The 26349-nt window shown below is 42.5% G+C and overlaps 1 protein-coding gene across 1 annotated transcript in view; it reads right to left on the bottom strand.

Annotated features, from left to right (window-relative positions):
* TNMD (tenomodulin) overlaps nucleotides 1-26349 on the bottom strand; it is a 90527-nt gene that overhangs the window by 43388 nt on the left and 20790 nt on the right. Inside the window, exon 3 of the mRNA XM_063433338.1 lies at nucleotides 6816-6956. Coding sequence (XP_063289408.1) covers nucleotides 6816-6956 — 141 coding nt within the window. The remainder of the gene's footprint in view (nucleotides 1-6815; nucleotides 6957-26349) is intronic.

Below are 26349 nucleotides of genomic sequence, written 5' to 3' on the forward strand. Positions count from 1 at the left end.
TTCCCCTCTCTGGGCACTTTCATTTATGGATACAGTTATAATTATTTACTCTCATGGATATATCTCTCATGGTGCCTTACAATGGATGATTATATGTTGAGCACACAATCTATGTATTATTGTGAAGCCATACAATATCGCAGTTGTTATACTAAACATATACTGTACCTATAACAAGATCTACTATATCTCTGTACCCCACAAAGGGCATTTTGTATTACTGTACCCTACGAAGGGTCATATTATATTACTGTACCTGACGGTGCAAATCTATGTGGGTGTCCTCTGAGTATTCTTTCATGGCACACCACCTGGGGTGACCCCCAGATATGCATGCAAGGTCATTCATAGACCATTACGTTGATGTGGATGCCCTCTGGGTATTTTTCATGGCACACCACCTGGGGTGACCCCCCAGATATGCATGCAAGGTCATTCATAGACCATTACGTTGATGTGGATGCCCTCTGGGTATTTTTCATGGCACACCACCTGGGGTGACCCCCCCAGATATGCACGCAAGGTCATTCATAGACCATTACATTGATGTGGGTGTCCTCTGGGTATTTTTCATGGCACACCACCTGGGGTGACCCCCCAGATATGCATGCAAGGTCACTCATAGACCTTTACGTTTATGTGGGTGTCCTCTGGATTACCACGGCACACCACCCGGGGTGAACCCCGATAGAGTGCACGAAGTCCTACGCCTCAACTTTATCACTGATTACTGCATACATATATGGATGCTCAAACACTGCCTGGCAGTTTTACATTAAAGCATCAGTACCACCTTGCTGGATACGATCTGCAGGCAGGATCATGAGTGTACTGAGTGTATTGCGGAGTACCCTTCACAGGGATACATATCCGTACATTTACTGTACCTGGCGTAAATATTGAACGTGGGTGTCCTCTGAGCAAATTTTCATGGCACACCACCTGGGTGTGACCCCCAGACATGCATGCAATACTTGCAAGGTGCCAACAACAACTATAATGTGGGTGCCCTCTGGGTTACCATGGCACACCACCTGGGATGACCCCAGTCGTATACACGTGGACCCTGCGACTGCAGACCTTATGGGGGCAGGTCCCACGCGCTTCTATAATAAGCCAGTATAGTTACATCCGTGCTTACAGCTCTGGCGTGCATTTATGGTGCACCCAGCTAACCGGACCAGCTCTACCGGTCAATCGCGCCTACGCCACAGCTCCCAATAGCCGGATTAAACTAATGGAGGTGACCCCTCTACACTTGACACGAGTATTTCATACGTTCAGACAACCTGATGCAGGCAATTCAAGCCGCTTTACCTGGGTGACCCCCAGTGCTACCGGGAGTCTAACACCCCTACGGGCTGACCCTCAAACACTACTCCCACTGACTACTATCTCCCAACAGGATGAGAACGGGTCATGGAGAACACTCTCAACCCCCTAGGACTTCTAGCCTACTCAATGGAGTATGTTTTTTCTTGTTAGGAGCTCTGCCCCACACTGCTTGCTGGAGACCTTCATGTCCAAGTAGATATCCACCACGCACGTTGGACATAATAGATCACTCACACGAAGACAACTCGCCATCTGAGGAAGTGGAACGTAAGATCGACTAGTATTCGACCCAGAAGCACAAGACATACTATTTGACGGTGGGAACTCACCCACCACACTAACTTTAGCCCACACCTCCCTGAGGCAAATCCTCCACACCCCTTCGGGGAAAGGTGTCTTTTTTGGGAGGACTGGTCGGTAGCGGAACCGAACCACCAACCGCTTCATCTACTAGTGAGTCAACCTATCATCAAGGGAACTCCTACGTGGTATACAAACGCTTCAGGATAGGGAAAATCTACCTTCTTCTAGATCTCCTGAACGGTAGCGACTGGTTTACACATCGGGACCCTGAGGACACATACTTGTCAATATCCGCTACTCTAAACTATCTAGTTTTCCTCCGATCCCAGTGATGAGGACTAACACAGCAGTTTACGACGCTGTGGTACCCACAAAGCTACTGAAGCCGGTGAGGGCTCACATCCGCGAATTTGGACGTGCGATGTCCCGTGTACCTGGAGGACTTGCTGACCCCTTGCGAATCCAGACTACGTTTGCAGTCAAATTTGTCGTTCACGTTCTGGACTTCACGGGTTTTTTGTTTGGTAGTACGCAGACAATTGCTCCCCCATCTGTGTCGGGTCAGTTCCTCGGTTTCGACATCGGCTTGGAGAACTATGTTACGCGTCGGTCCCCAACAAGATCACCCCTATACGGTTGGATGTCGGACACGATCTAAGGTTGGATACGATTCCTCTCAGAATATTCACCGGATTGTGGGATTCCTCTCCTCCTCTCCTCCTCCATACAATCGATATCCCCTGACCCACTACGCTACGGGGCCATACAACGACTGCTGGTTAGATACGCACACGCCGGTCACTCATGCGACCACTGTCGGCAGAAGGACGGAATTTCGATGGTGACTACTTCACTTGCAAACTTGGATCGGCGAATCAATCATTTACTCTTCCTCCGGATGCGTAGTGGTGGATGAACCCATTCAAACGGACCCAACCGCTCTCCGCAATGGCAAGGGTTATTTCGATACACACGCACACACAGGATATCGCTCCTGACACTCCTCGGACAATGCCAACCGTGGTTCCCGGATCACCTGGGGACATCTCGCGAGGACCCTCTACCACTCCCTACCTTCCCTCTATTTTGACGGGACCTCAAGGGGAAGCTCACTTCTTTGTCATGGAAGGACGACTGGCACTAGTGGACTGAACGATTTCAGGGCCTCCTGAAATGTCCGCGACCTATTGCATCAACTAAAGACCTCTGATGGGACTCAGGCCCCCGGCACCAGGAAATGCTATATTTCTGCCTGTCCGGCCTGGAGTGTATGTTGGGTGGAAAGGGATTCCGATCCCTTTACCGCACCTACCCCACCGATCCTTAACTATCTGTCACACCTGGTCTCGTTGGGGCGGTCATATCGGTCCCTCAACGTGATCGGATCTGCCATATCAGTGGCGCACGTTCCGGTACAGGGCGGACCAGTAGGTCAAGATCCACCGGTTTGTCGACTGATACGGGGTGCCGAATTATCGAGACCCGGCACCCAAGTATTCACACCTCTGGCAGGTGAATGTGGTGCTGCTATTCCTTGGGGAATAGCAGGACAATCCTTGTTTGTCACGGAAACAACTTTCAGCCGAAGTAGCCCGCTTGTTATGCTTCGCCTTATTTAGACGGGTGACGGACATTAGGGCTTTCGATATGGATGGTTTCCTCTATCACACCAGATGGGATTACCTTTACCATAGCGAGACGAACTAGTCCAGTTCATCTTCGGTGTCATACCCATACTTTGTGTCAGACACCAAACTAGGTGTGGTCGGAACGCTAATGGGGTGTACCGAAATCATTCCCCTTCGTATTCATGCGACGGGTCTACTCCCGACTTCTTACGTGGAATCTCATGGAGAGGTGCCTACCACTGCACGGGCTAGATGGAGCCGCGGGCTATTGCATCTAACGAGCGTCGAACCTTGTTTCGGAGCCCACTCGGTCAAGGGTGCGGTGGCCCCACAAGTCCTTTTCGGCCGACGCTTCCCTAACCGACATTATACGATGCGCGGTTTGAGCGCGAGAAGGGTACGTTTAGAACGCTCTATTTCGGCAAACATCTCATACTTCCTTCACACTGGTCAATTCTAAGCTTTAAAAATGCAAATATGAAGCCTCCTGTCATGTGGTAAAATTGAAGATTATACTAGCTTTAGTGTACTAATAATCTTAATTTTAGTAATGACAGGAGGCGAATATTTCCCACCCTATAGGATCCCTCCCATGTTTTTCTCGTGTTTAACAGAATATGCCCTCTATGTTCAGGAAGGTAAGTACGTTATGGTTGTATGTTTGCTACTTAGATATGGGGCTTGAGAGACTTGTATAGGTTGAATAATTAGACATGTACCTTGAATTATGTTGTGTTTACAGATTCTTAAATATCATTGCTTTAGAATTAATATATATTGATATGTTACTCATTCTAGTATCCATTGGTATATCAGATTCTTAATGTTTATTGTATGCGGACAAGCTACCACGCCAGAGTCCTTTCACCTTTTTCTTTTTCTTACAGCGTGAAAGTCTTCTCATCAAGACAAAGACTCACCTTCCATAACTCTACATCACGGAACTACTGGAGTTGATTATTCTAATATGTTGTGGAACTGTTGACGTAATATGATTATGTTTATTGTTGATATTTATTGTTTCGCTTCAAAGAAAGAGGAAGTGATGTCATAGACAGGGCCTTTTATGGGCACCATATCTTTTCTCTGATTGGTTGTTACTGTTTCTATGCTGCTGGAGTTTTCAGTAAAGAAAGATATGCAAATATTCGCCTCCTGTCATTACTAAAATTAAGATTATTAGTACACTAAAGCTAGTATAATCTTCAATTTAGAACAAACTAATGACATATTAATTCCTAAAAAAGCCTCCCTTTCTATAATAAATTAGTAAATTTAAAATAGTATTACCTAGCCACCCTCTACCCCTGTTATTAAGGATTTTATGTTTGTCAGGTATATCGTCTTTGGTTAGGTCCTGGTTTGTTTGGTTGGTTGTATCTTCACTTACTATCGATTATGGTATTTTAATGACTATTTTAGGTTAATATTTGTGTTTCCACTAACCGTAATTAAATCACCTTAATTACTGAGGCCTGATTTGACCCTGTTTAACCTTTAAGTTAGTAATTGCTGTAACGTACCAATTACCTTGTCATCTTGATCCACATAAGACTAACTAGATGGAAGACAACAAGCTATATTGCAGACCCAAGTGGATCATATGGTGAGCTTGTGGCTGAATAGATACAATTTTAGCCATACAGGTTGATTTACTAAAGTGAAAATTCTAAGTGAATTCAAAGAAAATTTCAAATTGAAGTCAGAGTAGCTGAACTTAAAGCATAGCTGCCATAGAGAATTTTTCTAGTTCGGCTATCTTGACCTTAGATGTTAAATTAACTTTGAATTTTCACTTTAGTAATTAACGCTGATAGAGTCAAGCTGTTCTGATGCCAAAAAGTGAGTTTCATGATGGTCTTGGTGTCTTCTACCTCATGATGAAAGGTTGATAGGAACCAGGGGGAGGGCAATCTCAAATGCAATGAAAACTTCCATAAATTGACATGGACTCAACAAAAGCAAAGTTCAAGAAAACAAGGCCAAATTGAATTTCATGTGCACTCTACACCTCACAGTTTTCCCCATTCAAAATGTGGGGTGTCGTGTTTTAGTGATTTGGATGAACAAAATGTGAATTATCCTCATTTTTGTTTGAAGATGTGTATGGAGCAAATATGTGTTTCTTTTTCTATCTTTATGACTGAGATCCTGTCATACAGCAGCTATTAGAATGTTGACTTAATGTTTCTTGTTTTGCACTTATACATTTCACGCTAGGATGGGATGTCCTTCCTTAGCCAGCACAGAATTATAAAGAGACATGCATGGAAACTGTGGGCCCTCCTATTTGGTTTATGTGATAAGCAATATCTTAAGATATCTTCGCCACTTCTGTATGTGGTGTGCAAATACAATATGCACAAAATTGGCTTATCCATCGAGGAAGTCAAAACTTCTCATTTTCTGCTTCTGAAACAGGGGAACCCAGACAAATAGCTGCGGCAATTTTAATAAAATGCTGAATTTATAAACAACTATCAGCAGGAAGATGGAGCAAGATACTCCCTTAATCATAACCTTTTCAATTATTTAAGTTTCTTAAAATTGAGATTTTGATGGCACTCTATAAGGATTGTCCCACAAAATATAACAAGTCATTGCATGCATTAGAGGAAGTTTATTAAAGGGACACTATAGTCACCCAGACCACTTCAGCTCAATGAAGTGGTCTGGGTGCCAGGTCACTCAGGTTTTAACCGTTCAGATGTAAACACAGCAGTTTCAGAGAATGGTTAATCGAGCGTCTAGTAGCTGTCTTTCTGACAGCCGCTAGAAGCGCTTCTGCGCTGCTGGATGCAAAAAAAAAATCGCATTCAGCGTGCAGAACATCCCTAGGAAAGCATTGAGAAATGCTTTTCTATGGACTGTGTGAATGCGCGCGCGGCTCTTGCCGCGCATGCGCATTCCGCTCCACTCAGGAGCCGACATCGGAGTTGGAGGAGAGGTTACCGGGCCGGCGCTGGATTAAAGTAAGTAACTGAAGGGGTTTTAACCCCTTCAGCGCCAAGGGAAGGAGGCCCTGAGGGTGGGGGGGAACTAAGGGTTGTATAGTGTCATGAAACCGAGTTTGTTTTCCTGACACTATAGTGATCCTTTAATCTCCGATCTATTTTTTTAGCCACTTCTGTATAGTCTTACCCATTTTCTTTAGATTATAGGAGCACATAGGAGTTAGACATGAAACACTGCAAATTCTGCCCAATTTATAGCCTTTTAAAATGTAGACAATACAACAGGCACACACTTGGTTAAAGAAGAGACTCAAGATGTATTCATATGTCTAACTGTTTGAAAGTGAAATAAATATGTGCTATACCGTATATATAAAAAAAGAAGACTTGTTTTGTGTAAATACCTTTTTTTTCCTTGCCTTTCTGTAATAAGTATTGCGTTGGCTTATAGAAGCTTTTTTGCTATTAATGGTAACATATTTTGCAATAACTTATGGCTGTTATTTTGAAAGTAATTTTGAATCATTTATAAAGTTCAAAAATCTATCTTTTTTTCTGAAGCAAAATGAAATGAACAAGTTGTCAAAACACTAACATGCTTAAAATCATGGATTTCCACTGCCTCTTCTGTACCGTTCTCATTCCGAAAAGTTTCAATTTTGTTCTGTGGATCAATTTCCATCAATACTGTTGTTTTTTCACCGTTGCTGACGAATTTGTATTCGACATCATAGACCTGCTGGAACAAAGGGGGGGAGGGAAAAGGGGGGGGTGAAACAAAAGAATAATGCAGGACAATATTGTTTTATGGCACCAGTCTCAAAATGCAATTTCAGCCTCAGTAATAAAAGCTTCTGAGATTTTTTATATTGCAAATCTTTAGTGCTGGCGTTTTTAGCTAGTCATTAGAAAAATGATGTATAAATGGTGAGGCATCAAACAGTTGAACTTATGAAATATGTTTAGAAGTTATTGTTATTCTTTGATGTCCTTAGCTTCATCGTTCCTATTATTAAGACATGGAATTATATGTTTATAGATAATTATATATGAAAAACGTTCAATAAAATCCAATATGACAATTTTCTAAAATCAGAAAAAGGTAAGACAAAAATAAAACAACAACAGCACGAGATAGAGTTCAGGAAAAAAAAGAACAATTTGATGACAGTAGAAAAAAATATGGGTTTATATCTTTGTGTTTGTTCTGACAGTATTCTACTATTATTTATAGAAATGCCAATGTCACTGACAATATACTAAGTCAATTGTTTGAAAGTTCACTTGCAGCCCAATGCCTGTATTTTAGGGGGGGGGGGGGGGGGATTAAATGGACATTCCAGACCCATAAAGCACTCTTTATGCGTGAAAAAAGCAAAGATTTCAATGGAAATTGGCACTTTTATAAACTAACATTGTTGCACCACTCTTGCTGTCATACAGTTACTTTGTGATTGTGTAGGTCAGTGGAGCTAAACTCAAGAGGCAACAATTGCCCAGAGCACCTGCCTTGCAAATACTTTGTACTGAGCTGTTTTTGGAAAGTCTGTGATTGGATGGCCATATAAAGTTTGGGAAGAAGAAACATAATAAAATGCATGCATGTTTTCATTGTGGATCAGGTGTTATTATTATTATTATTATTATTTTTTATTTGGACAGTGGAGTGTCCCTTTAACCTCTTAAGGACGCAGGACGGTTCAGGACCATCATCGGCATTTTTCCCTTGCCGACCGACGACGGTCCTGAACCGTCGTAAATTTAAAATGTACTTACCCGATCGCCGTCGTTCCCCCGGCGGCGATCGGTGGTGCTCCCGTTGTGGAGAGACTGCCTGCAGCCCAGACAGTCTCCCCATGGCGGATTAGGACCCCTGTGGCCATGTGATCGCTCAACAGGGTGACCACATGGTCACAATAGGTGTCCATGTGTCTGCCTGCAGGGGGACTGTCTGTGCTGACAGGCAGTCTCCCTGCCAGTGTAAAATCAGAAAAAAAAATAAAGTTAATGTTAATAAAAAAAAAATATTAGATAGATGTCTATATATCATATATATAATGTCATGCTAAGTGTATTTTTATATTAATATGTACATATATTAATATAAAAATACACTTATAATTAAATTACACACGTATATATATACTATATATAATAACTATATATATTGTATATATATATTATTATAAAATACAAATAATAAGTAATTTAAATTAAATTAAACATGTAAAAATAATAATACATTTTTTTTTAAAAATTATATATCTATACGAAATTTTATTCTAACTGTATTTTGATATTAATATATATATATTTATATCAAAATACACTTAGAATGAAATTGTATATATATCTATGTATATATAAATAAATAAAAAGAATACGAACTATTCATATGTCCATATACAAAATTACATAAATAATTATATAAATATCCACGTAGACTTCAAATATATAAATATGCATATATATTTAAATTCTACGTGCGTATTTATGTAATATTTTTACATAATTAAGATATTTTATTAATTGCAATTTAAGGGACCTGCCTGCCAACCCAGGCCAGTCCAGAGAATTTAATTTGCTAGCACTGTATTTTACCCTGTAACGTTCTACGACACCCTAAAACCTGTACATGGGGGGTACTGTTTTACTCGGGAGACTTTGCTGAACACAAATATTAGTGATTCAAAACAGCAAAACATATCACAGCGATGATATTGTCAGTGAAAGTGACTTTTTTTGCATTTTTCACACACAAACAGCACTTTTACTGATGATATAATTGTTGTGATACATTTTCCAGTTTTGAAACACTAATATTTGTGTTCAGCAAAGTCTCCTGAGTATAACAGTACCCCCCATGTACATGTTTTATAGCGTTTTTGAAAGTTACAGGGTCAAATATATGGGTCAAATATTTTTACATTGAAAATGGCCAGGTTGGTTACGTTGCCTTTGAGAGCATATGGTAGCCCAGGAATGAGAATTACCCCCATGATGGCATACCATTTGCAAAAGAAGACAACCCAAGGTATTGCAAATGGGGTATGTCCAGTCTTTTTTAGTAGCCACTTAGTCACAAACACTGGCCAAAATTAGCGTTCAATTTAGTTTTTTACTTTTTTCACACACAAACAAATATGAACGCTAACTTTGGCCAGTGTTTGCGACTAACTGGCTACTAAAAAAGTCTGGACATACCCCATATTGAATACCCTGGGTTGTCTACTTTAAAAAAAATATGTACATGTGGGGTGTTATTCAGCGATTTATGACAGATAATAGTGTTACAATGTCACTATTGATACATTTTAAAAATGTATGTTTTGAAACCGCAATATCCTACTTGTACTTATAGCCCTATAACATGCAAAAAAATAGCAAAAAGCATGTAAACACTGGGTATTTTTAAACTCAGGACAAAATTTTGAATCTATTTAGCAGTTTTATTCATTTGCTTTTGTAGATGAGTAAAAGATTTTTCACATAAAAGTCAAAAAACATGTATTTTTTAAATTTTTCATCATATTTTTTCATTTTTTAAAAATTAAATTACATGAGATTATATAAATAATGGTATGTAAAGAAAGCCCCTTTTGTCCTGAAAAAACAATATATAATTTGTATGGGAACAGTAAATGAGAGAGCGGAAAATTACAGCTAAACACAAACACCACAAAAGTGTAAAAAGATGCCTGGTCGCAAATGTACAACATCGCAAAAACAGTCCGGTCCTTAAGGGGTTAAAGCAGGTTTCCCCAAACTTCAGCCCTCCAGATGTTGCTGAACTCCAACTCCCATGATTCTATAAATAAAATAGATAAGCTACGAATTATGGGACTTGTAGTTTAGCAACATCTGGGGGGGCGGAGTTTGGGGAAGATTAGAGATTGATGGTACAAGCTGTGGAAGAGGTAGCAAGAGTGTCATGGGGAGGCTACAGTTAGAAAATGAAAAGATAATGAAATAAAATGAGTGAATGATTAGTGGAAGATGAAAAGGGGAAGTGAAGAGATTGAAAAGGAGATCTTGAAGGAGATAGATGGAATGGGACTGGTGGTGTTTGGAGATTCCATGCAATGAAGGTTACAGAGGCCCATGCTGTTTCTTGCATGAACCTCTGATAAATCAGTTCTGGTGCCGAATGACAGGGGGACCATACAGAAACTGCATGGGACTCTATAGTACAAACAACTATTATGGCACACAGGAAGAGAGAAGGATACTGTGACAAGATTGTAAAAGGCAAACAAGTAAACATTTTGGGGAGATGACACGATCTGGGCCAGTGCCATACTATATAATGATGGGGGCAAGGTATGTCCAGTTTCCCTGGTACTGCCACCATCATAGTATTAACATACATTTACAGGGAATAATATCTATTTCTTCCCTACAAAGGGATTTAAATATATTACTTATTATTACTAAAATACTAACTATATTACTTATTACTTATAATAACTTATTATTATTTTACATGGAAGAATTAACATCTATATCATGTGACAAATAAATAGGCTGCCCTCACTGACCTAATCTATACAGAAAAAGAGGGAATTAGGGGCACACCTACAGCATGCATTTCTCAGCAGCAGTGCTGAGTGTAAAGACCAAATATATACAAAATACAGATAACAGGATCACTATTACAGTAAAACGAAAACTTATATTTCAATGCTATAGTGTTCTGCTCACCATTTAGATTCAAGGCTCCCCAAAATATAATTTAAAAAGATTATTACTTACCAAGATCCAGACCCAGCGATGGCCTGATCTGCCTCCCACATGGTTACATTGACTCTTTGTCTTCTCGTCCAATCCAATGTGGACGAGAAACACATGTGCGACTAAAATAAACTATGTCTATCAGGAGTATTTACATATATATATTTATATATGTATTTGTGTCAGTAAATTTGTAAGTATACATATACACTCAATAAACCCATAATCACTGCTAGAAATTTTTTGTTGTTTTTCCCTGTTTCACTGTGAACTAGGAGCAAGTTAATTACGATATGTAGAAAGCTCGAAAAGTCAGGAAGTGTCATCTAAAAGCTTGATGACAGAATGGTATTCCAAGCAGATGTTCTGTATGTGTTCTCCTGCCAGGAACATACTGTAATGACAGAGAAGTATTCATCTAAAAAGACTTGCAATATACCTAACTGAGTTCAAAACATCTCCTTTCAAAAGGAGGGTGAGTGGGTAGATGTTTCAAAATAATGTATTTTTGGCAGCTGTTTTTATTTGCTTTTAAATCTCCAAGTTCAGTAGCAACATGCATAGCGATGTAGAATTTGTGCTGTTTTATGCTGTTTTTTTTTTTTTTTTTTTTTTTTTTAGCAATGAGGGATGCTTTGTAATAAATGCTGAATTTGCACTTTCCCATTATTTTTTTATAGTTTGTTGTGAGAAAAACCCAGATTGCAGGAAGCAGCGTGGAAAGGGTTAACAGGCAGCCCCTTTGCCACTGTACATGGTGACAAAATCACAGACAAGCTCTTGCCGCATATTATATACTTAGAATTCAATGATGAAGTAAAAATGTAATTTAAATGAATGTATACGTGATGGTAAACTGCAGATTAAACTGCATTAATAAGACAAATTATATTTTTAAACAAACACGTAACGATTTAGCATTAAAACGCAGGATTTCACAGCTTTCCTTCAGGCTCTGATACATATAATTATTCCAAAGTTTGTTCGGATTTGGCTCCTGATTGAGATGATCGCTTCCATTCACATATTTCATTTAGAAATAACTTGGAAGTTTATTTGCTAAACAGTACATTGCAATAAATTGTTTCCCACTTTTACTGAATTTGGAATGTGATTAATAGAGTTGTATACAACAAACAACAATTTTCTTGGCTGCACCAATTTGCCTGAAAAAGAAAATTTCGACGACCAAATTTTTTTCCTAAGAGTGTGTCCGGCTCAGCTAAATTTCCCTAACAAAAAAAGATTTAGTAAACGAAATTCAGATGGACCAAAAGGGTATTAAACTTGGCCTATCAATGTACTGCAAAATGTATACATGAAATTAAAATTTTATTTATATATATATATATATATATATATATATATATATTATTTATTTAGTTATATACATGTACTTTATGCCCATGTGCATTATTTAACTGTAACTGTGAATTTATTTTGGTAAAGAGCCGAAATTACAAAACATGTGTCAATGTACAAATAGTATATATATATTTCTATATACAAAATAACAAGTAATCAACTTGTACAGAAAATCCCCAGCAAACATATTGATTAAAACATATACATTGCTGAAAACGGCTTCCTTTACACCTGGCATGACATCCTTGGATGGACAATAAAGCTGTGTGTTCATGTTACCACCACACCCACGTGTGACATGAACAGCATCCCACAATATTAGCAAGTTTATAAGTGGCATAGCAGTTAAGCCCAAGAATGTAAAATTATTATGCAGTTGAATATAGTTTTATCTATACTGGAAACACTAGAGGTGGTCTTATATTTGTAATTAGTGATGTTGCGAACATAACATTTTCGGTTCGCTAACGGCGAACGCGAACTTCCGCAAATGTTCGCGAACGGGCGAACCGGGCGAACCGCCATAGACTTCAATAGGCAGGCGAATTTTAAAACCCACAGGGACTCTTTCCGGCCACAATAGTGATGGAAAAGTTGTTTCAAGGGGACTAAAACCTTGACTGTGGCATGCCGGAGGGCGATCCATGGCAAAACTCCCATGGAAAATTACATAGTTGATGCAGAGTCTGGTTTTAATCCATAAAGGGAATAATAACCTAACATTCCTAAATTGTTTGGAATAACGTGCTTTAAAACATCAGGTATGATGTTGTATCGATCAGGTAGTGTAAGGGTTACGCCCTCTTCACAGTGACAGACCAAACTCCCTGTTTAACGAACCGCAAACAGTCCATTTGCGCAACCGCAAACTCCCCAATTGCGCAAGGTTGGATACCAAGCTAGCCATGTCCCGTTCCTTGTCCTCACTGATGTCATTGAAGGTCTCTCTTCCTCCACCCAGGAAGCGGGAGATGGAAAAAGATGCTTGGTCGGTTCTCCTACTTCAAATTTGGGGCACTGCGCGTGCAATTTAATGTGCCACCAGATAGGAGTAGTGTGTTAAGTAGTACTATTCTTATCAGTTTAATCCCTGTTACGTCCCCTATCAGGGAACGTGTATATAAGGCATCGATTTTAGGAAGCGGGAGATGGAAAAAGATGCTTGGTCGGTCCTCCTACTTCAAACTTGGGGCACTGCGCGTGCAATCTAATGTGCCACCAGATAGGAGTGGTGTGTTAAGTAGTACTATTCCTATCAGTTTAATCCCTGTTATGTCCCCTATCAGGGGACGTGTATATAAGGCATCGATTTTAGGAAGCAGGAGATGGAAAAAGATGCTTGGTCGGTCCTCCTACTTAAAATTTGGGGCACTGCGCGTGCAATCTAATGTGCCATCAGATAGGAGTGGTGTGTTAAGTAGTACTATTCCTATCAGTTTAATCCCTGTTATGTCCCCTATCAGGGGACGTGTATATAAGGCATCGATTTTAGGAAGAGGGAGATGGAAAAAGATGCTTGGTCAGTCCTCCTACTTCAAATTTGGGGCACTGCACGTGTAATCTAATGTGCCACCAGATAGGATTAGTGTGTTAAGTAGTACTATTACTATCAGTTTAATCCCTGTTACGTCCCCTATCAGGGGACGTGTATATAAGGCATCGATTTTAGGAAGCGGGAGATGGAAAAAGATGTTTGGTCGGTCCTCCTACTTCAAATTTGGGGCACTGCGCGTGCAATCTAATGTGCCACCAGATAGGAGTGGAGTGTTAAGTAGTCCCCCCCTAGGCCTTTTTTAGTCGAATGTATCGCCCACTGTCACTCCCTTCGGGATCCATCCCTCATTCATCTTAATAAAGGTGAGGTAATCTAGACTTTTTTGACCTAGGCGACTTCTCTTCTCAGTTACAATACCTCCTCCTGCACTGAAGGTCCTTTCTGACAGGACACTTGAAGCGGGGCAGGCCAGAAGTTCTATCGCAAATTGGGATAGCTCAGGCCACAGGTCAAGCCTGCACACCCAGTAGTCAAGGGGTTCATCGCTCCTCAGAGTGTCGATATCTGCAGTTATGGCGAGGTAGTCTGCAACCTGTTGGTCGAGTCGTTCTCTGAGGGTGGACCCCGAAGGGCTGTGGCGATGCGTAGGACTTAAAAAGCTCTGCATGTCCTCCATCAACAACACCTCTGTAAAGCGTCCTGTCCTTGCCGGCGTGGTCGTGGGAGGAGGAGGATTACTTTCACCTCTTCCCCTGTTAGATTCACGTTGTGCTGTGACATCACCCTTATATGCTGTGTAAAGCATACTTTTTAATTGATTTTGGAACTGCTGCATCCTTTCCGACTTGCCGTAATTCGGTAACATTTCAGGCACTTTCTGCTTATACCGGGGGTCTAATAGCGTGGACACCCAGTACAGGTCGTTCTCCTTCAGCCTTTTTATACGAGGGTCCCTCAATAGGCACGACAGCATGAAAGACCCCATTTGCACAAGGTTGGATGCCGAGCTACTCATGTCCTGTTCCTCGTCCTCAGTGATCTCGCTGAAGGTATGTTCTTCCCCCCAGCCACGTACAACACCACGGGTACCAGTTAGGTGACAACAAGCACCCTGGGATGCCTGTTGTGGTTGGTCTTCCTCCTCCTCCTCAAAGCCACATTCCTCCTCTGACTCCTCTTCCTCACAATCCTCTTCCAGCATTGCCGCAGGTCCAGCAAGCGATGCTGATAATGCTGTTTCTGGTGGTGATGGTGACCACAACTCTTCCTCTTCACGCTCATCTATGGCCTGATCCAGCACTCTTCGCAGGGCACTCTCCAGGAAGAAAACAAATGGTATGATGTCGCTGATGGTGCCTTCGGTGCGACTGACTAAGTTTGTCACCTCCTCAAAAGGACGCATGAGCCTACAGGCATTGCGCATGAACGTCCAGTAACGTGGCAAAAAATTCCCAGCTCCGCAGATACTGTCCTAGCACCCCGGTCATAAAAATACTCGTTAACGGCTTTTTCTTGTTGGAGCAGTCGGTCGAACATTAGGAGTGTTGAATTCCAACGTGTCGGGCTGTCGCAAATCAAGCGCCTCACTGGTATGTTGTTTCGCCACTGGATATCGGAAAAGTGCGCCATGGCCGTGTAGGAATGCCTGAAATGGCCACACACCTTCCTGGCCTGCTTAAGGATGTCCTGTAATCCTGGGTACTTATGCACAAAGCGTTGTACGATCAGATTACACACATGTGCCATGCACGGCACATGCGTCAACTTGCCCAAATGCAATGCCGCCAACAAATTTCTTCCGTTGTCACAAACCACTTTGCCGATCTCCAGTTGGTGCGGAGTCAGCCACTGATCCACCTGTGCATTCAGGGCAGACAGGAGTGCTGGTCCGGTGTGACTCTCTGCTTTCAGGCAAGTAAACCCCAAGACGGCATGACACTGCCGTATCCGGGATGTGGAACAGTACCTGGGGAGCTGGGGGGGTGCCGTTGATGTGGAGCAAGACGCAGCAGCAGAAGAGGACTCAGCCGAGGAGGTTATGGAAGAGGATGGAGTAGGAGGAGTAGAGGAGGTGGTAGCAGGCCTGCCTGCAAGTCGTGGCGGTGGAGCATGCACCTCCTCCTGGACCACCCAAGACCTCTCCTCCGGACCATATCCTTTCCAGTCCACAAGATATTGTAACCTCCCCCGAGAAATTCGAGAATCGAGGATGGAGTTGATCTCAAACTCCTCCTGGCCCTCAACCTGAACAGAGCGAGGGGAGGGTACAGCGGAGGAAAACCTGTTACAAACTAGAGGCTTCAACAAGGAAACATGAAAGGAGTTGGGGATGCGCAAGCCAGGTGGAAGAGCAAGGCGATACGCAACGGGATTAATTCGAGTCAGAAACGAGGCGCAAATTTCATAGAGGGAACCTTCAAGCGAATATTTCTGGTACTCAACCACACCCTATCCCCTGGAATAAAAACCGGAGCCGCCCCTCTACGCTTGTCTGCGTGTCGTTTGAACAACGTGGAATTATGAAGGAGAATTTGTCGAGTCTGATCCCACAACTTCTTCAAATTGGCAACATGGACATCAACCGACGGTACCCCTTGGGAAGGGGAAAGCGAGGGAAGAATAGGAGGATGAAAGCCATAGTTCATGAAGAAGGGGCTAGAACGAGTAGAATCACAAACGAGATTGTTGTGTGCAAACTCCGCCCAAGGAATCAGACCGACCCAATCGTCCTGGTGTTCGGAAACAAAACAACTCAAATATTGTTCAATCTTTTGGTTGGTGCGTTCAGCAGCTCCGTTAGACTGGGGATGATATGCAGTAGAGAAATTCAGTTTGATACCCAATTGAGAACAAAAGGACTTCCAAAAACGGGAAACAAATTGGGAACCTCTATCAGAGACAATTTCGGAGGGTATACCATGTAAACGAAAAATCTCTCTCGCGAATATCTCAGCCAATTCGGGAGAAGACGGAAGTTTAGGTAAGGGTACGAAATGAACCATCTTAGTAAACCTGTCAACCACCGTGAGAATAACAGTCTGTTTTTTAGAAATAGGTAAATCGACAATGAAATCCATAGCCAGACAAGACCATGGTCTCTCGGGGATCTCCAAGGGGTGCAAGAGCCCACAAGGAAGCGTATGAGGTTGTTTAGTCTTCATACAGACCTCACATGCCCCGATGAAATCCTTAATATCCTTACGTAACGAAGGCCACCAGAAATCTTTAGAAATCAAGGAACACGTCTTGCGTATGCCAGGATGCCCAGCCACTTTGCTGTTGTGAAAGCATTGCAGCAGTTCTGGTTGAAGTTCAGGAGGAACGAAGTGCCGTGCCCCGGGAACCTGTCTGGGGGCCAGATGCTGCACTTTCATGATCTCGGCAAGCAACGGAGAGTGTATCCTGAGATTCATGTTGGCGATAATATTGCACTTGGGAACTACAGATGACAAAACCGTCTCAGATATAGTAGAGGGTTCATGTTGGCGAGACAAAGCATCGGCCTTAGAGTTCTTAGAACCAGGTCTATAGGTGAGCACATAATTGAAATGAGTGAGAAATAAGGACCAACGAGCTTGCCTGGCGGACAAGCGCTTGGCTTCCCCAATATAAGACAAGTTTTTGTGATCTGTTAGAATAGTAACAGGGTGCAAGGTCCCTTCCAATAAATGTCTCCACTCCTTTAAGGCCATAATAACCGCTAATAGTTCCCTGTCACCAATGTCATATCTGCTTTCAGGCCCAGACAATTTTTTGGAAAAAAAACCCACATGGATGTAATTGTTTATCCACACCTAATCTTTGAGACAAGATAGCACCTATACCTGTCTCCGAGGCGTCTACCTCGAGTAGAAAAGGCAAAGACGTATCAGGGTGAACCAAAATCGGTGCTGAAGAAAAATGATCCTTGAGTGTTTTGAAAGCAACGAGAGCTTCAGTAGACCAAGTCTTAGTGTCAGCCCCTTGTCTAGTCATATTGGTAATAGGCGCAATAATAGACGAGTAACCTTTAATGAAGCGCCTATAATAATTAGAGAATCCAATAAACCTCTGAATGGCCTTGAGTCCCCTGGGCAAAGGCCAATCTAAAATAGACTGGAGTTTAACCGGATCCATCTTAAACCCGTCCCCAGAAATAATGTACCCAAGGAAGTTTATCTGAGACTGGTCAAAACTACACTTCTCCAATTTGCAGTACAATCCATGTTGTAGAAGTTTGCGCAATACCCTTCTGACTTGTCTGTGATGAGTCTCAATCTCACTAGAATGTATAAGTATATCATCCAGGTATACAATAACGCAATCATGTTGAAACTCCCTAAGAACCTCATTAATCAGGTCCTGAAATACTGCTGGTGCATTACAGAGACCAAAAGGCATTACCGTGTACTCATAGTGCCCGTAACGGGTATTGAAAGCTGTTTTCCATTCGTCTCCCTGTTGGATTCTCACCAAGTTATACGCCCCTCTGAGATCTAACTTGGTGAAAATTTTGGAGCCTTTTAAACGATCAAAGAGCTCAGTAATCAAAGGAATCGGATAGGCATTTCTAATAGTTATTTTATTCAATCCCCGATAATCAATACAAGGCCTTAATGTACCATCTTTCTTATTCACAAAAAAGAACCCGGCCCCGGCAGGAGAGGAGGATCTCCTAATGAATCCCTTGTCCAGGTTCTCACGAATATACTCCTCTAAGACTAGGTTCTCCTTAGTAGATAAAGGATATACCGTGCCCCTCGGAGGCATGGTACCGGGCAAGAGTCTGATCTTGCAGTCAAAGGACCTGTGTGAAGGTAGAGTGTCAGCATTCTTCTTGTCAAAGACTGCCCTTAAGTCCAGGTATAGGGGTGGTATTTGTAAGTCAGTAGACTGGGTAGAATTAACCAGTGTGTCAGCTACGCAAACCGGTGAGACCTTCTGTAAGCACCTGTCTCGGCAACCCTGGCCCCAAGAGATTATTTCACCCAATTCCCAATCGATAATGGGGTTATCTTTCTTAAGCCAAGGGTACCCTAAGACTATTGGAACAGAAGGAGATGAAATGAGCATAAGGGATATACCCTCCTCGTGTAGGATACCAACAGTTAAGTTAACAGGTAAGGTCTCATGAGAAATAACAGGTTCAGATAATGGTCTACCATCTATGGCCTCAACGGCCAAGGGTGTATCCCTTAGCTGGGATGGGATAGAGTGTTTAGTGACGAAGGTTCGGCCAACGAAGCTTTCAGCAGCTCCGGAGTCTATCAACGCCATGGTATTTAATACTCCCTTCTCCCAAACTAAAGAAACAGGTAGTAGAAGCCTATGATCTTTATAGTCATGTATAGAGGACAAGATAGAAACACCCAAGGCCTGTCCTCTAGAGGAACTTAGGTGCGAGCGTTTCCCGGGCGGTTAGGACAATTTAGGCGTAGGTGACCTCTTGCTCCACAATACATGCACAACCCCTCCCTTCTCCTGTACTGTCTCTCCTCTTCTGAGAGACGAGTATCGCCTATCTGCATAGGTTCTGGAAGCGCTAAGGTTGTAGATTCAGGACTTTGAAATGTGGGAGCTAGTCTAAAGGAAGGTCTACGGGTTCTATCTCGAGTGTTCTGTCTCTGTCTTAACCGTTCATCAATTCGTGAAATAAAAGAAATTAAATCTTCCAAATTTTCAGGGAGCTCTCTTGTGGCAACCTCATCTAGAATTTGGTCTAATAGTCCGTTTAGAAATACGTCCATGTAAGCCTGTTCATTCCACCTGACTTCTGCTGCCAGGGATCTGAACTCTAAGGCATAATCAACAAGGGTTTGGTTATGTTGTCTAAGACGTAACAGTAATCTAGCAGCATTAACCTTTCTACCTGGAGGATCAAAAGTCCTTCTAAAAGCAGTAACAAAGGCATTATAATTATAGACTAACGGATTATCATTCTCCCACAAAGGGTTAGCCCATCTCAAAGCTTTATCAATGAGTAGTGTGATTATGAATCCAACTTTCGCCCTATCTGTAGGATAGGAGCGGGGTTGTAATTCGAAATGAATACCTATCTGGTTTAAAAAACCTCGACACGTATCCGGAGAACCACCATAACGTACAGGGGGAGTTATACGAGATGAAGCACCTACTGTGGCTACCTCTAGGCCTGAACTTACAGGAGAGATGGAAGCAGTACACATCTCTTCTGATTGGTTACTAGAACGAGATAGTAAGGCTTGCAACGCTAGAGCCATCTGGTCCATTCTATGGTCCATAGCCTCAAATCTAGAGTCAGGAGAACCGACCTGAGTGTTTGTACCTGCAGGATCCATGGCCCTGTCGTAATGTCAGGATCAGGACAGGGATCCAACACGCAGAGTACAAACAGGAGAAGTTACGTATACCGGACCTTAGAATGGCCGGACTAACGTAAGGAGTAAGCAAAGAATGGTCTAGAGACAAGCCGAGGTCGAGGGAACGAGAGAGCAGGTAAACGAGAGACAAGCCGGGTCAAAAGGGAGACAGAGGTAAGCAGAGTAGAATAAACAAGCCGGATCAGAACCAAAGAGTCAAATAGAGGTAAGAGCGCTGAGTGACTAGACTAGCTAGAACCACGACAGGGCAATGAACCAATACACAAAACCTCATTATATACCCTGGTTCCAAATAGATGATCACGCCCCCGACGAGTCCTGATTCGAGCTCAGGACTGATTGACAGGTCGGAACGGCTAATCGTCATGACGTCGCCGACGAGCAGGTAAGCTCGTGTAGTCGGTACGGTCGTGCCAGTCGGGCACGGCCGTGAGGCTTGACGGGCCGGTGACCGCAACAGTACCCCCCACTCGAAGACCGCGCACCGGGCGGGAAGGACCCGGCTTAAGAGGAAAGCGGTTGTGAAATGACCGGATAAGACGGGGCGCATGGACCCGGTCAGCAGGAACCCAACAACGTTCCTCGGGACCATAACCCTTCCAGTCAACGAGATAGGACAAGACACCTCTGGATAACTTGGAGTCCATGATAGAACGGACTTCATATTCTTCTTGATCACCCACTACCAAGGGCGGAGGAGGAGTGGATAACTTGGTGTAGCGATTGCAAGTAAGGGGCTTGAGCAGAGACACATGGAAAGTATTCATAATTCTCATATGAGCCGGAAGTGCCAAAGAATAGGTCACTGGATTAATACGTTGGGTAACTCGAAAGGGACCTATGTACCGAGGGGCAAATTTCATGGACGGGACCTTAAGCTTGATATGTTTTGTGGAAAGCCACACCCTGTCACCTGGAAGATAGACAGGATTAGCGCCCCGTTTTTTGTCAGCTTGGACCTTTGCTCGTAATGAGGCTTTTTGCAGAGCTGAATGGACGGAATCCCAGGTATCATGAATTGATTCTAAACGGGTGTTCAAAGCAGGAATTTCCGTGTCTGAGAATTCAGAAGGAAAAACAGCGGGGTGAAAACCCTGATTTACAAAGAATGGACTATGATTAGAAGATTCATGAGTGGCGTTGTTCCTGGCGAACTCAGCCATGGGTAAGAGTTCATACCAGTTAGACTGATTGGCATTTATAAAGCAACGTAAATAGGCTTCTAAAGACTGATTCGCCCTCTCTGCTGCTCCATTTGTTTGAGGGTGATACGCTGATGAAAAGGAGAGTTCGATGCCCAATTGTTTACAAAAGGAACGCCAGAACCTAGAAACAAACTGGGTGCCTCTGTCAGATACTATGCTTTTGGGTACACCGTGCAACCGAAAGATCTCTCTCAAGAATATTTGAACTAGATCCTGAGCAGATGGTAATGTTTTAAGTGGGACAAAATGTGCCATCTTTGTGAATCTATCGATAACCATAAGGACTGTATTAAACCCGTTTGAACTGGGTAGATCCACAATGAAATCCATGGCTAAGTGGGTCCATGGAGCACTAGGTATGGGCAGTGGTTGTAGCAGTCCAGGAGGCGATCTAGGAGGAACTTTAGAAACGGCACATATTTGACATGCCCCAACGTAATCTTTGATATCGTTTCTAAGAGCAGGCCACCAAAACCTCCTGGAGATGGCAGAGAGAGTTTTATGGACTCCAGGATGGCCCGCTGTGAGGTTGTCATGGAACATATCTAGTACCTTCTTTCGGAACTGAGGTGACACATACAGTTTGTCCGGAGGTTTTCCCACAGGTGCCTGAGTTTGGTCTGCTATTATGGCACAGAGGAGTGGAGAAGACACTTCGGAAACTGAAGTGGCAATGAGGCATTCAGGAGGTATAATAGGATATACCTCTTGTTCCGGAACTTCCTCTGTCTCAAACTGCCTAGAAAGTGCATCTGCCTTGGTGTTTTTAGTACCAGGCCTATACGTAATTACGAAATTGAATCGGGAGAGGAACAATGACCATCTAGCCTGACGAGAGGACAGTCTCTTAGCGTCCCCAATATAAGCCAAATTCTTATGATCAGTAAAGATCAGAAGTGGCTCTTTGGAACCTTCCAAGAGATGCCTCCATTCTTTAAGGGAAAGTACAATGGCCAAAAGTTCCCTATTCCCTATGTCATAATTCTTCTCGGCAGGTGTGAGTTTGCGAGAGTAAAATCCACAGGGATGTAAAGGCGTATCAGGACTTTCTCTCTGAGACAGAATGGCTCCAACTCCTGTCTCTGACGCATCTACCTCTAGGATAAATGGTTTGGTTGGATCCGGATGGGTCAGGACAGGTGCTGAGGAAAATAAAGATTTTAACCGTTCAAATGCCTCTCTTGCTTCTTTGGGCCAAGATATACAATTTGCTCCTTTTTTGGTTAAATTGGTTATAGGGGAAATCATGGAGGAAAATCCCTTTATGAATTTGCGGTAGTAATTTGCAAAACCTATAAAGCGTTGAGTAGCTTTAAGACCCTTGGGCAATGGCCACTGTAAGACTGCCTCCAGTTTGCGGGGATCCATCTGGAAACCAGACGGAGATATAACGTATCCAAGGAATTGTATCTCCGTTTGGTCAAACTGGCATTTCTCCAGTTTACAGTAAAGACCATTCTGTAACAGGGTTTTCAGTACAATTCTCACATGTTCGTGATGTGTCTCTAGGTCTGGGGAATAGATGAGAATGTCGTCCAGATACACTAGAACGAACATGTGAAGGTACTCTCTTAGGACATCGTTAATAAAATCCTGGAATACCGCTGGAGCGTTACATAATCCAAACGGCCTAACCAGGTATTCGTAATGTCCCATTCTGGTGTTAAATGCGGTCATCCATTCATGACCGTCCTTAATTCTGACTAGATTGTATGCACTTCGGAGATCGAGCTTGGTAAAGACTCGAGCTCCCTTCAATCTGTCAAACAGCTCTGATATAAGGGGAATAGGGTAGGCATTTTTTATGGTAATCCTTTTCAAACCCCTATAATCGATACAGGGGCGTAGGTCTCCTTCTTTTTTAGAGACAAAGAAGAACCCAGCCCCGGCTGGTGAGGAGGATCTACGGATATGGCCCTTTCTGAGAGCATCCTTTATATATTCTTCCAAACAAAGATTTTCCTGGGGGGACAAGGCATAAACTCCTCCCTTGGGAGGCATAGTCCCTGGTAATAAATTTATAGTACAGTCATAAGGTCTATGAGCAGGTAACCCTTCTGACTGGACCTTGTTAAATACCTCTTTTAAATCCATATACTGCGGCGGTATTTGTGTGGTCAAGGGAGGTGCAATAGGAACATTAATGGTGCCAATAGGTTGTGGGATTTGCTTAAAGCACACACCTTTGCAGCTCTCACCCCAACTCACAATCTCTCCTTCAATCCAATCCAAACGTGGATTGTGTTTCAGGAGCCAAGGGAAACCGAGTATTATCGGACATGTAGGTGAAGATATGATTTGAAAGGTCATTTCTTCAGAGTGGAGAATACCCACTGAGACAGTGATTGGCAGAGTTTTGTGTGTGATGAAAGGCTGGGTAAGAGGCGTTCCATCAATGGCCTCGACTACTATAGGTTTCTCTTTTTGTCTTAAGGGCAGGAGATGTTTAGCAGAGAACTCTTTGTCTAGGAAATTCTCCGCTGCCCCAGAGTCAATCATAGCCTCACACTGGATAGTAGTCTTCTTAAAAGACAAGGTAACTTTGACAAGGAAACGGTTCTTAGTCAATTTAGGGGACATATACATCACACCTAAGTTTTCCGGCCAAACCGGGCATGACGATCTTAGATGTCCCTTCTTGCCACAATACATACATAACCCCTCGTTACGTCTGTGTTGTCTCTCTGCCTCAGTGAGTTTAGCGCTACCCAATTGCATGGGTTCAGGTTCTGGAAGATGCACTTGGCTACTCACCACTGGGTTAGAGAAACAAGGAGCTATGGACAAATTAGAACGTCTGTTACGTTGTTTGTTTTTCTCTCTCTCTCAGAATAACCAGGGAAACGCCAAGGATCAGGATACCAGGAAATCAGAAACACGGAAATAGCACTCTCGGGAAACCAGGAAACTGAAACCACGACAGGGCAAAGTTCTGGGAAAAGCTAGGGGTTTAAATACCCCTCTCTAGGCTATGATTGGTCAGAGGGCGACCTCTGACCCCAAAACGTGCGTGTGCGTTGACGTCGTGACGTCACGCACACGTTGGTATAACTCTCGGGGGCGGGGCTATCCATAGACGCGACCACGTGGTCGGCGCCATATTGGATTCGGGCGTGATGCCCGGAAGAACAGAGTGCGCGGTTCCCGGCTCGCCGACGAGCAGGTAAGCTTGTGTAGTCGGTACGGTCGTGCCGGTCGGGCACGGCCGTGAGGCTCGGCGGGCCGGTGACCGCAACATTTATATAGAAAATCAATTAAAGGATTATCTATTTCAATCGTTTTTTTTAGAATAAAGTTTTTCAGTCTAAGATAGCTAAAGACTTCAAATCTAGACTGAAGCGAATCAAAAGATAACAGTGTTCCATGTGGTGCTAGATAATTTAAGCATTTAATGTTCTTTACTCCCCAACTTGACAAATTAATATCTCCCATGTCCAGTTCTATAGTTTCTAATGGTATATTTGACAAAAGAGAGTTTCGTAATCCCAAAGCTGTAATCTTTAATTTGTAAAAAAAAATTGTATAAATGTCTCTGATTATTGGGTTTTGAGTGAAAGTAAACCTGCTTATTTTACCCTTAGTGTGTATACCTAACCAAAGTAAAAAGAAAGGTTCGAATTTTCCCAAGTCTTGGTTTTCAATCTCCAACCATATCGGTCTGGGGGATTGAAAAATTATCCCAAGCAATAGTATGTGTTAACATATTATTGTTTTACAAAGAAAATATATTGGAAAAAAATAAACCTCCCCTTTTGAAATCTCTGTATAAAATGTTTGAAGTTATTATGGGATTTTTGTCCTGACAGATAAATTTATTAATTATTAGTGGAATTTCTTTAAGTACATTATTATCAATTCTAAGTGGAAGCAGGCAAGATCCTATAACTTCCGCTCTACCCGTCCAGGATAATCCCATCCCTTTCCAGTTTTGACTTCAAATTAGATCAGAACATTTTCCCATGTTTTCATTCAAATCATGGTTAATAGTTAATGGGAAATTATGTTCATAAATTTAAGCATTCCAGGGCTTAGCTCATTGGCTGAAAGAGATCAGCTAAAAAACAATGCAGTGCTAAGCTCCTAAAAATGAACTTCTGGCAGAGAGCAGCGAACCCTCGGTAAGAGGTTAAGCCATTCTAAAACAGTTTGACAACTTATAAAGGGGGGTGCCAGGGCACCCCTGAAATCATAACCACTAGAATGTGCTGTAAGCTAAGCATAATGCTAATAGGGACTTTCATTAGATTTGTCCACCTTCACTGGGGGTTCCAGTGTGCAATCGAGGTGCTCCAAAGGGGTGTAGACTAGGTACAGTATAAAATCTACTAACATGGAAACCAAATTTGCAGAACTACATCATAAATGCCAGATATATGTTTAGATATTAAAACTTGTTTTTGCCTAAAGTGTCTGCTGCTGGCTCCATTCATTTGATATTTTTAGTTTCCTAACTATACTGACGGGACTATCGGCTATGGCTTCTGCTAGTGGTTGAATGGTCTTGAAAGATTGTTAAACAGCAAAATATCTTTGAAATGCAACCCTTCGATGAACTCCCAAACTAGTGCATGCATACTTTCAAACATGTGCATGAAAAGCAGCCTGACAAGTTTAAGCCTCACAGGTATACTGAATATCTAGAGCAAAGGTTTGCTTTATCCTTTCTTTAGCTAAAGTTTCAAGCTAACTTTTTCCAAGCATTTCAAAAGGTCAGTTATATAACTGCTAGTCAACACTGGGCAATTAAAACATACATATGCAATATAAAAGATCTGGGATACAAATACAAAAAAGAAAGGGGGGGGGGGGGTGTTTATAAACCAAGAGGGGGCTCAGAACCCTTTACCTGTGCAATCTCTGTATTACCAAAAGATCCTACAGTAGAAGAACTGTGTTCAAAAGGTTCTTCACGGGTTCCGTCCAGTGCACATGCTAGGGGAAAGGGATTATTTAGCAATAGATGCAGTCCTACCTCCTTGTTACAAGACAACATAG

This window comes from Pelobates fuscus, chromosome 9, assembly GCF_036172605.1.
Source record: "Pelobates fuscus isolate aPelFus1 chromosome 9, aPelFus1.pri, whole genome shotgun sequence".
Taxonomy (NCBI): domain Eukaryota; kingdom Metazoa; phylum Chordata; class Amphibia; order Anura; family Pelobatidae; genus Pelobates; species Pelobates fuscus.